This window comes from Amborella trichopoda, chromosome 9 (genome assembly GCF_054954075.1).
Source record: "Amborella trichopoda isolate Santa Cruz 75 chromosome 9, AtrichopodaSantaCruz75HAP2 v2.0, whole genome shotgun sequence".
In the NCBI taxonomy this organism is placed as follows: Eukaryota; Viridiplantae; Streptophyta; class Magnoliopsida; order Amborellales; family Amborellaceae; genus Amborella; species Amborella trichopoda.
In genome coordinates, this window is record NC_142344.1 from 29,846,020 (window position 1) to 29,858,342 (window position 12,323).

General features: G+C 37.1%; 1 protein-coding gene and 1 pseudogene across 4 annotated transcripts in view; one reads left to right on the forward strand and one right to left on the reverse strand.

The window, feature by feature from the left end:
• Nucleotides 1-4,698: 4,698 nt before the first annotated feature.
• Nucleotides 4,699-12,323, reverse strand: part of LOC18428510 (histone-binding protein MSI1) — a 30,207-nt gene continuing 22,582 nt past the window's right edge. For 2 of the 3 annotated variants that reach the window (XM_088846767.1, XM_088846769.1), the window contains exon 6: nt 4,699-5,496. In XM_088846767.1, coding sequence (XP_088702893.1) covers nt 5,277-5,496 — 220 coding nt within the window. In that variant the 3' untranslated portion in view covers nt 4,699-5,276. Of the gene's footprint in view, nt 5,510-12,323 lie in introns of all 3 variants that reach the window. The other variant, XM_088846768.1, reaches the window with a different exon arrangement.
• LOC110006759 (large ribosomal subunit protein uL2 pseudogene) lies at nt 7,835-8,739 on the forward strand (annotated as a pseudogene). The gene has a single exon (XR_016040096.1). The product of XR_016040096.1 is annotated as a large ribosomal subunit protein uL2 pseudogene (transcript).

Here is a 12,323-nt window from a genome sequence, read left to right on the forward strand (position 1 = left end):
AAATATATTTTATGACTATCACAAATATTTTCATTATTGAAACCATATTTCCCAACATTATTTGAAGATGCACTTTACTTTGATTGTTTAGAACCTCGGCTCTATACAAACTGTACCCTTTTTCAAAAGACAAGTTTCAAATTGCTAAAGAATCAATTGATTTTCTTGGTGTACATATCTCCAAAGGACAAATACAAATGCAACTCCATATTATCCAAAATACTGAAAATTTTCAGATAAACTGCAAGATAAATTACAATGCTACAAGTTTTTGGTTGTCTCAACTATATTCTAGGCTTTATTCCCAAGCTTTTTGAGAAAACCAAGAAAACATAGAAACACTATGAAAGAAGAACCATTCAGATGGACCAAAGAAGCTGCTCAAGAAATAAGACAACTCAAAGCAAAAGTACAAACTCTAGCCCCTCTGGCACCTGTATATGGCAGTCCATTTATCCTTGCTACTGATGCCTCATCTAATACATGGGTGGCTATACTATTAAAAAAGGAAAACATAGAAGAAAAAATATGTGCTTACACTAGCGGCCAATTAAAAAAGCATGACCGAACTATTGGCTCACAGAAAATGAAACTTTGGCTACAGTACGGGGAGTTGTCCAGTTTCACACTAGTTTAATAGTATAAACATTTATCTTTAGATCTGACTTTTCAAACTTGGTCAGTGTAATGAAAAAGAAAATTAATAGCATTCCAAAATTACAGAGGTATGCATGGTGGCAGGTCATCCTTTCCGAATATAATTTTTTAGTTGAGAAAGTCCTAGGAACAAAACATCATCTTCCAGATACCCTTACAAGAGAAATGAAGATGATAAGAACACTTCAAAACGATGAGTGGCTAGCATGGCCTCTAGAAACCCCAGAAGAAAAATATAAATTCTATCAAAAAATAAGGAATTATTTTCCTCCTGAACCTAAGAATATTGACTCAGCAGCAGAGTCTAACACGAACATAGATTGTTTTCACACTTTCACATGAAGAATCAATATAGTTATAAATAATTTCAGATGGTCATCCTTAAAACCTGAACTAATTGCCTGGATTATTAATAAAGAAGTCCCGGATGATTTGATAATATTTGGAAAACAGTTATATATTAATAACATTGCCTGAGATTTCATGAAAACATTATTAAGATATACAAATTGGGAAAATGATTTATGTAAATATTTTCAAAAGATTAATTTCACTAAGCGAAGAATTATTCAGAGATATAATGATGAATTACTTTATAGCCATGAAGCATCTAGCATAAGGCCACCTACAACAATACAACCATTGGATCGCTTCTAAAAAAGTGTTAAAACATGCTATAGTTGCCAATTCAGAGAACATTTCTGTGTATAACTTCATGGAGAATATTGTAGCATAATCAATTCTGAAGATGAACTGTAACAATCCTAAAGAAAAAAAACTCATGGTTTTCTTAGTGATATTAGTTTAAGAAAGTGGTACTTTTTACAAATAGTTTTGCTTTTTAAATAATGGATGTACTATTTGCTTTTTTAGTAGATAGAATTTGCTTTTTAAATGGATGTAAGAATAAGTGACAAGTGGATGTATTACAGTGAGGTTTTTCTTTATTTAAGGGTGGTATTACTTTTTGCCCATAGTTTAAGCTCGTTGTTTTGTAAACCACTGTGTGGTATTCTAGGCTACTTTTTGTTTTTCCTTTGCTATAAATATGTATCGCTTTTGCATGAAATGAGATAGCATTGAAGTTGTGTTTGTTTGTACAAAACAAATTGGATAACCAAGCCTGGTAGAGTCTTCGTGCTCTAATATTCCGTGGTGAACTTGTCAATCCCGTTCCGAGATGAAACTCAAGATATTGAAGCTCTTTTTTAATGTGAGTGTAATATCAACTATGAACATTGTCATGTATTGTTGAATGTTTAAGTTGCTGATTTGACTGAGAGGGCCAGCAAGCTACAGCCTTTAAAAAGATATCTCGGCTAGCTATTGGTAGTTGAGCACATTACTCAACCCCCTTCATCTATCTTCTTCCCATGTAATTTATTTCTACCTCACTTGTTGAACTCAAATCAGTAGGTAACCCCCTCAGACAAAAAAAAAGTAGAAAGATCAGTTTTTCTCCTCTCTCTTCAAAGTTCATCTTTCTCTTCGTCTATTGATTCATCCGAGAAGTCGCAAAATGGTTTTGACTCTCTTTCCCAAGTTCTTCTAATTGTGATTAAGGAATATTGATTAAGTAATAATCTTTAATCCTTAATCAAGTGATTATCCTACGTCGTCTATCTCTCTCGTGTTTCTCTCTCTTTTACTATATGTTTCTCTGTTTTTTTTTTCTTTTTTGAAAACTCTGTTTACCTTATCTCTTAGGACTATAAGTCTCTATCTCTTCTACTGAAGAAGAATGCTTAATATGTTAGCCCCTTTGCTTTAAAAAAATATGCTATATTACTATATATCTCTTTGAAAACTCTCTAGAGACAAAGGGAAACAGAAAGAAGAATGCTCAACATATGCTTTCTCTAAAAATTTGGTATGGGAAAAAGCCCTAGTATGTCCATTTATAAGATGTTTAAACAAATATAATATTTGCACAAGCTTTCCAAATTTTTCTTTAAGTCTTAATGATGAGTTTATTACTAAAGCATTCATGGTGTGTCTAGAAGTCAAAGGAATTGATTTATTACCAGGGTCTGTATATGCTACCATAACATCTAGATGCATTTTCAATTTAACCAACTCAGCAATTACTTGTTCAAAATTAGATTATGGTGTCAAATTTCAAAAAATCTAAAATTTTGTGTCTAATGTTAGTCTTTGTAAATATTCTGAAAGTTTTATAACCATTTCCTAGCTATTTCTGAATATCTAGAGTCATATAAGTTTCAGAAGAAAAAAGCCGGATTTTAAATTGTTTCCCAAAAGTCCATATAGAACACATGTAAAATATTCTACGATTACCATCAAACCTATGAATAAATCTCTCCCTCATACTAGCCAGAAAAATGATTTGCCTCTTATTTCCCATCAATACAGGTTGATCCACTAGCTAGAGAAGTTTCAAATTCTCTTCCCATTTAACCAAGTGAATTATCCGTTCGTCACCCTTATTGCCTCATAAAAAATACCTCATCATTCCTTCTAAAGTTTCACCACTTGATTTGGCATCCGAAATAAGAAAAGGTATTACATTGGGAGGTTGGACAACGTTGATTTGATCAAAGCAATCCTCCCTACCAATAATAAATATTTCATTTTTCACTCTGGTTCTCTCTCTGTCTCTCCTTATGTGGGTGATCAGCAAATTCGTTAACATGATAACAAAAAAACTGTATTCTATTGTAGGATTCTTCTCCCAAGTTGCAAATTCCGGTACGGATGGACCATGGCTGGGATCATAGACTGCAATTGTTAGGTTGGATCTGTAGTTGCAAAAGTTTTGTTAGCTAGAGAATGGGAACTTCATGGTGTTATGCTGCCAGGGAATAGGGAAGAATACGGGAAAGTAACGGGGTTAGTTTTCAGAAGAGCGCCAGTGGAATTGGTTTTGAGTCACCACTGAAAGAGTTCCATGTAGGCATTATCCTTGGTAGAAGAGCCACTGGAAAAGTCCATGAAATAAGGTGTTTTTTGACACCGTTTGAAAGAAGGTTTCAAGTGTCAATTTTCCTAGTAATTATAACAAGTGCAACTCCTCATTTGATGCTTTCTTTTTCTTTTCTTTTTTCCCAATATTTTGCTAGCCAGTTTAACAACGCAACATCTAGAGTTCAATGTTTCTATCAATACTTTCTTTTTTGGGAAAATTATAGATCCCCCCTTCCCCCTTTAAGCCATGTTTATAATGTGCTGATATCGCACAAAAATTTGTTAGACCGACTTGTACCGAACCGACAAACCTTATGAAAAAAGTGCCAACCCAAAACAAAATGTGCCGAACTGGCTTTCGATATTAAAATTCTGCCAATCCAATACAAAATGTACCAAACCAACTTATATTGAAATTACACAAATTGTGCCAAACTAGCTTGCATATTCAAGTTCTGCCAATCTAGCACATTTTGTGCCAACCCGGCATAGAGAGAACATGAAAAACATGGATTAAAATAAGGGCATTTAAGTCTAAAAAAATCATATTTTTTGCTTGAGGGTGGGTGCAAAAAAGAAAAGTGTTTTGAGTTAACAATTTGGCATCAGAAGTATCGTTTAAAAAGTCCAATTTCAGAGGTATCTATAATTTACACTTCCTATTTCAATAACTGACGGTCACGGTGGGGGATCCAACATTTTACCCAAAAAAACACGTAAGGGACTTGACTGGGAATCCGTCACCATCTTAAACTGCCTATTCATATTTAAAATGTATTCTTGATGAGCTGCCTAATTGATACGCATCACGGGCAAAATCATGCATGCTAGCTTTCATATTCATTTGCAATTTGTTCACAATGTCACCTTAAAACTTGGTGCACAAGTCTTGAAAATTAAATAACAAATCCTGTTTGAATTGCGCTCTGAAAATCACGTTTGCATTGCGCTCTGAAAATATTGCCGAATATTTTTTTGGAGTTCTACGATCTCCACTAGATTGAAGGTAATGAATCCCTCTTACCAACAAAGAAAGAAAGAAAACTTCGAATCTCCTTCAGGATGCATTTGGCATAGACAGTCAAGGGGGATATTTCAAGAGCCAAAACCAAAACAGAGACCGAAAGGTGACTAAGTTTAATGCTTCATGCGAACAGTTCCATATGCAAGTACATGAGAGCAAACTATGGATTGACTGGGTTTACCACCTCTAGTCCAAATGAGGAACTCACAAATATTCTGCATATGCGCAACTATGGGCACAAGCAAGCAGATATATGTTTTTAACTGAACTTTCCAAGCATGACGAAATGTAAGTCAGCTTCCTTGGTTTTTCTAGACATTTCCATATTTCAAACCTTTGACGTTCCTCATCCAAACCAGGATGTATACTACTAAGCCGAGGCTGATGGACCATGCGACAGGTCCTACCCACCAGTTGCACGTGTTTCAGCTCATTCTCCTTTTCGATATGGCCCGTAATTAACAAAATGAAAGCTAAGCCACAAAATGACAAAAAAAAAGAAAAAGAAGTCTTGAATAGAGCTACAACACCAATAATCAACAGAAAAATGCCCACAAGGCAGCTGAAATTCAAAGAGCCGGGTCTCTCATCCAAACAGGCCTCGTGGAGATATGTGAACCCAAGGAACAGGACCTGGCTATAGAATTTCTAGACTTCCCAAAGAGGCAGGCTAGGGATATAAATCAGCATGCACATCCTCACCATCATTAGTAATATGGTCAGCCATCTGCCATATCTGAATAATGTTATCTGCCGCTACGCTTGCAATGACCCAATCATGATGGGGATTCCATGAGAAGTCAGATATCTTGTCTGTGTGACCTCCATGAACAAATAGCAATTCAGGTGGTCCATCTTCAGCATCTTCAGCAGCCTGCTCCTCTCCAATCCTGAAAATGATAACTGGAGTTTATCAAAGTGCAAGCTATCAATAATCATAAAATCAATATTATACTACAAATGATGTGAAAAAACTATACGATATATGGTCCTGTTGGAAGATAATGAAACAAAATGGAGAATTCTAGTTACCAGTGGAAGTTTGCTCTAATTTCAGATGGCAATGGTCCAAATCAAGGAATACAACCAACCCAGTGATCACATACAAACAACTTGATCCTGTCGGAAAAGATTGGCCCTTAATTTAGAAATAAGTTGAATTCAGTCAAGGAATTAGATGAGACGGCTGCAACAGTAAAGTAAGGGACAGTCACGGTGGGGCATATCAGTCATTGCTCCAACCAGGCATATCAGTCATTGCTCCAACCAGACCTAAAAGAATGGGTGTGCAAAGAGTCACACTTTATATACAATCCAAAGAGTCCCTAGAAATATTGTGGATAAACACTCTACAACCAGGGGCAAATGAATGCCAGGTTAACTGTAAAATTCAAAGATTGATTGACTATGGGAGATGGATTTTCTTGTTTACCAGGTACCATCTAGCTCAGTACCCTCACCATCCAAAAGCCAAAACAAAGTTTAATGCACATGCGAACTAGCTAATGTCCATTTTTGAATAATACATGGCCTTTGGGAAAATTGTAGTATTAACATAGAATACCATGGGTTCTAAGACAACCAACTGTAGAGCCTTTAGCAAGCCCGACCACAAACTATATCCAATTAGAGTAATAAGGTAGGACCAGTGAGGAGATGGAGAATAAACTGATTGAAGCAGTCCGGAACAACATTCCATGTAATCATATTTGTATCTTAGTAAAGTTAAATGTTGCCAGACCCTAACCACGAGCTCCAAATCTTAAAACATCCCAAGTATTAAAGGGAATATTTATTTCATGAGAATTAATAAGAACTTTTGCTGCAAGAAATGTCTCACCGTACAAATTCATCAGAATACTGATTTTTCAATAACAGGGAACAACTAGCAAGAAATCCACCCTGGTGTGGCTTTACATTCGTATTAGTCGAGAAGGACCAATCCTGACCCATAGAAAGGTCAATTAATTCATGCCACATCGTGAGCTCAGAAATGCGTGAAACAAGGAGGAACTTCAGAGCCTCACTTCTTCACAATTTGATTACATTAAAGTCACACATAAAAATCCAAAGATCAATCAAATACTTAAGCAAAATTAAAAAAACGCTCATCATAACAGTAATAACAGCCGTACAAAGGAAAAACCCTCCTGCACATCATATAAAGGTAATGGGCAGGGATGTTAAACACGGTTTGTACTAAAAATAATGATCGTTATTCCTTTACAACAGCCATTATATAATGGCATAAAGGCCATCTTAATGGGTTTTCAATAGTAATGAGACATGAAAGCAACAGCCCTAAGAGAAAAAATAACAGCCTTCATAAAGCAAAAAAAGAGATATTTTTTAGAACAGATATTTCATGCATTTTTTTAAGAGGGGCAACAGATCAAATTGTCCTCTCTTGTAGGTCCAATTTCTTCTATTCCTGTTTCCCTGTAGCATTTGGTGATCTTGAACCCTAACATATGCGTTGTAAAGAGGGCATTCCCACCAGAGGGATTCTCGAGCCTTTCATGATCCCAACCACTATGCTCTCTCTCTCTCTCTCTCTCTCTCTCTCTCTCATCTGAGTAACCCTTTTTGCTCCCTCTCTCTCTCCCTTAGTGTACTGAGACTCAGATTCAGATTCGGCTGAGTCTAGAGCGAGTTCGAGGTCCTCCGAGCAACCTGTACACCCATGGCGAGTGCTCCATGTACTCGCTCGAGATTCAACAACTCGGCCAAGTATTATTGAACTAGGTACAAGGCTGAGGCAAGTTGCACCTCATCGCTCTCTCTCTCTCTCCTCTTTTCTCTCTCTAAAATGAGGCCAAACCCCCCTTTCATCTCGCCAGAAGCCAGGTACTTTTTCTTAGCTGAACTTGAGGAATGAGAAGACTCATTGATGTGATCGTTGGAAACCCAGTTGACATTTTAGAAGGAGACCCCTGTTATCAACTTCGCACAAAATCCTTTAACGAATCAATTGCCCAGGGAGTTCATCATGCTTAGGTAGAGGGAAAGAGTTAGTGCCCAGGATTCTCTTTCATGCTTGGATAGAGGTAGACACTAGGGAGAAGAGAGGGGATAAAAGGGGCATATTTGAGGTTTTATATCTCTCCATTCTAGAGAGAGAAAATGCCGAAGAGATTACCACTCTCCACTCCACAGAGAGTAAACGTGAAACCCTAATTTCACATAATTTTGCACTTAATCCCCCCACTCAAACCCTCAATCCAAGCCATGAGTTATGTGACTGGTGCTCAAAGAACTGGAGCTGGTTTGGTGTGCAAGGCTGGCACCAGGACTTGCAAGGTTTGGAGACCTGGTTATGGATATAGAAATGGATACTTAAAAAGGTGTGGCCACTAATGAAATTCATGATCCAGGTCCTGAAGATCCTCTTAGCAAAGTCACATTTAGGCATCCAATGTCTGTACAAGCTTCAAAGGGAGCTCCTTGTTGCACCAGAGGGCATATACAAGCATCAGTTTGTTTATTGATGAAAAAAAAGTGAAGGTAATGGCAGCAACTATACTTCCGTTGAGAGTGATATTAGAGGGCATGGTGGTATGTAATGTGGAGCAAAATGTTGGAGATTGAGGGGTTTTTGGTGGGGGCTTCAGGAAATATACACGATCATTATCAGTCATAACCTTGGTAATGGGGATACAAGGATCAAACATCACTCCAGCACAATGAAGGTGGTTTCAAGTGGGTGCAAGGCCATTATAAAGCAAGTAGCAGGAGAGAGGACAGAAATACCATTTTAAAGGCAGACAAAGCATAGTAGCATACCACAGAGTGATGAGGAGCCATCGACTGAAGGCTAGAGGTGTGGCCGTGAACCCAGTTGAACACTGTGGTAGCCATCAACACATAGGTCATGCAAGCACAATGAAAAGAGATGCAAATGCACCTTTGGGTCAGAAGGTTGGGCTCATTGCTGCCAGGAGGACTGCATGGATTTGAAGGCTGGCTGCTGGTTTGAAGTGGCAGAGAGAGAGAGAGAAAGAGTTTTAATTTCTTCTGTAAATTCATGACTTGCAGTAAGAAAAATTATGTGGTTTGAGAGAGGAGGGGGGGAGGGGGAAAGAGAGAGAGAAGAGTTTTAAATCTTTATGTGACCTAAAAGCATTTTTTGGTTCTTATTTATCTTGCAAATTCAGGAACTAGTGACAATGGTTCTAGAGATATAGAAAGTGGCATAGAGTCCAGAAAAAACAAATGGAAAGAGGGTCAATTAAGTCAAATTGCCCCTCTAAGACAATGACATAGGGGTGAGGATACCCTAAGTCAAAATGTAATAGCTAGGATATCCAATGTCTCAAGAAAAAAAAAATATTAAATATCTTTTCTTTAAAAAAGCCCAAAAAATTAAGTAAATATATCAAGTAGATATTACCTCATTTTCTTCTCCATTTTTTTGCAATTTCTGTTTTCTAATTTCTCCTTTTTTCTGTTTTTATCCACTTTGCTACTGTTTTCCTGTTTCTTTGGAGAAACACTCTTTTTCCTTTATAACGGTTGTTACCTTCATAAAACAGAACCGAACCAGCCAATTTCTTTTACTTGAATTTGCCCTAAGTGTATTTAAACATAAATTGGGGGCCATACATAATACATTGCTAAGAGGAACCACTAAGCAAAGCCAGACAAACAGTCTAAACTTAAGAGAAACAGAGAACCTCCAGGTAAAAGCATCCTAACTTCACATCGAACGATTGCCTAAAATAACAAGAAGCATTCAAACAATCCCATGTTTACTTCGAAATCCATTGCTCAGGGTGGAGTCCTAAATGAGAATTGTCCCAATTTCAGGTGTCCCAGCCAGCAATATCAATATTCTACAAAAACGTTTAGGTTCCATTTCTCTTATTGCCGTTAGCCCTTGAAATTCAATGAGTAATCATCTTTTTAACTAGAAGCTGTGAGCATACCAGGAGACCTAAAGACCAATGCTACTTCACCAAGCACTCATGGGATTCTCTCAGAAATAAGCAAGAAACCATATTCTAAATCACCCTTGATCCTCTGCCTCTCCCTAATCCCCGACCACTTCAGTGTCCCCTACCTCAGACCCTTTCACTTTCGAAACTAAGTATGAACTATAAAAACACCATTAAGAAGCAATCCTTTCCCCAGTCCTTAAGCAGAATAATCAGCTCAAGCACCTGCACCTGTTTACCCTGAGACCAAGCTGATCAGCATGATTCAAAATATTATCTTCTTTCGAAGCGGGCCTGGACTCCAAGGAGAGGGGATCCATGAGCCCCTCCCAAGAACCAATGGATTCTGCAGCAAACTCTATCAAAAAGCACCTAAGAGATGAACTATATAACAGCCCATCCAATTTTTAAATTTAATTTCAAAAACCCTATATTTAATTTCATATAGAAAGGACAATTCCAATTTTGCCCCCTCCTAAAATTAAGTGCCTCTTAAGAAACCATTTGTTTGGGCTGAAATGTATATTTGCTCCTTTACAATACCTTCACTCGGATCCTAACTTTTGGGACATGACTGACTCTACCTAGCAACCATCATCAAAAAAAAAAAAAAAAACATTCAGCACATACTTTGGAACGTTATGACAGAAAATCAAGCCACAGAATTGCACACAGACCATTTAAATTCAGAGTTTTAGGGACTCAAAAACTGTCTTCTTTTTATGGGAAATTAATAAAAAAAAGCACTCACGATGAGGAGAAACTTCCTCATAATCCCCACAACCCTAGTGTGTGATTTTTTTATCAAATATCAAAGTGTGCGTCGAAGTTCTTTTTTTTCCCAAAGTGATCGCTAGGTTGAGTAGGTCATGTCCCCAAAATTGTTGGGGTCCGTGGCCTTGCCACTTAGTTTTTTATTTCAGCTCATGCATAGTCATGTATGTTTAGGTAGTCATTTTTTTGTGATCCCATGAGTGTGGCTATACTTGGGCGGGTAAGACGAATCATTAGAGCGATGAGTATTGCTTCCAAGGATGAAAGAGGCCATTTGAGAAATTTCCATGGATGAAACGAGCCATGAGAGTGCTTTTAGTCATGCTTTTATGTGTTCGAACATCTCAGTTTGAGTGGGAGTGTTGCTGTCACATAGATGAAACATAACATTTAAGTTTACACTATGCTGAAGGGAAAGATGGATGCAGGGAAGATGGAAAGAAATAAATCATCATCATCATCATTATCATCAAAGCCTTTTTCCAACTAGTTAGGGGCAGCTACACGAATCCTGGCCCACCATTCTGCTCTATTACAGGTCATGCCGTCAATGAGGCCATAAGTCCCCATATCTTTTCTCACTACTTCCAACCATGTTCTTCTAGGCCTACCCCTTGCCATTTTTGAAATGGAAATAAATAAAAAAAATAAAAATATTAATTAAGGGATGAGAGAATATATCCTCTCTCAAGGTTTGCAACGAAGTCCACCCCAAAAATCTCTTCACAAGATCAAAACAACAGTTTCTTTACTAAAAAATATCCAAGCTCTCAAAAAGGGACAGCCTTCCCCTTTAAAAACAACTGAAAGAAATAATTAAAAAAAATATGATAAAGAAAAAAAACAACAAAAACCTCATTTCCCACAATTTTTTTTTATCTCCTCTTTAATTTTGATGGATTTCTCTTAAAATCTCATACAAATCTCTCTCTCTCTCTCTCTCTCTCTCTCTCTCTCTCTCTCGCTCTCTCAATCCAATGTGACGCCCCATAAAAATCTCTCTACGTCTTCCTCTCTTAATCTTCACCTAAATCTCTCCCTTATTGCATATTTAAAACCAAGTCTAACATAGCCTAACCAACCCAACCATGCTAATCCCTATTTATATCCTCCAACCCTTCATCTTTTAAAAGAAAATGAATTTTCCAATTCTACCCCAAAATCCATACAATCAATAAAAAGAAAAAATAACCCTAAACCTACAAAGTCTTTCAAAAAAAAAAAAAATTGGTTGCATCATTTTCCTGGGGTTGGTCGAAGTTCGACCTCAAGATTGTTGAATTCATATTGTTTAGAGGCCTCCTAAAAAATTGGTGATGAAGTTCCACCATTCATCTGGGTACTTTTTCTTCTTCAAATAAACAATTGATCAAACACTCAGGTATCCGGCTTTAGTAGGCATCTGGAACACCGAACTTAATCTTGATTTCTCTTTCGATATCAGAGGGTGATTTCTTGTTCTACAACCAGCGTATCTTCTTCTCCGTAACTTTCAACATGTTGTGCACTGAGATTTCCTTTTCATGTTCGTCTTCCTCTTGTTAGAATCTACTAAATAGATCTTGTAGACCTTGTTGCATTATTTTGTCAATACGTTTTATTAGGCCTTCTTTGAGTCTCTCGAATTTTTTATCCAATCTCTCAAATATTTGATCCAATCGATCCAAACGCTCCATAATTGGATCAGTAGATGTTTGCGTATGGATCTTAAGGCACGAATCTAAGGCTCTGATACCAATTGATGCAAGGAAAGATGGATGCAGGGAAGATGGAAAGAAATAAATAGAATAAAAATATTAATGCACGGAAGATGGAAAGAAATAAATAGAATAAAAATATTAATAAAAGGATGCGAGAAAACACCCAATCTCAAGGTATATAAGGGAGTCTACTTAAAGACCTCTTCACAAGATCAAAAAAATAATTACTGTACTAAAAAATAACCAAGTTCTTAAAACGTGACGGCCTTCCCCTTTAAATACAACTAAAAAGGGTCCCATTGCTTCTCC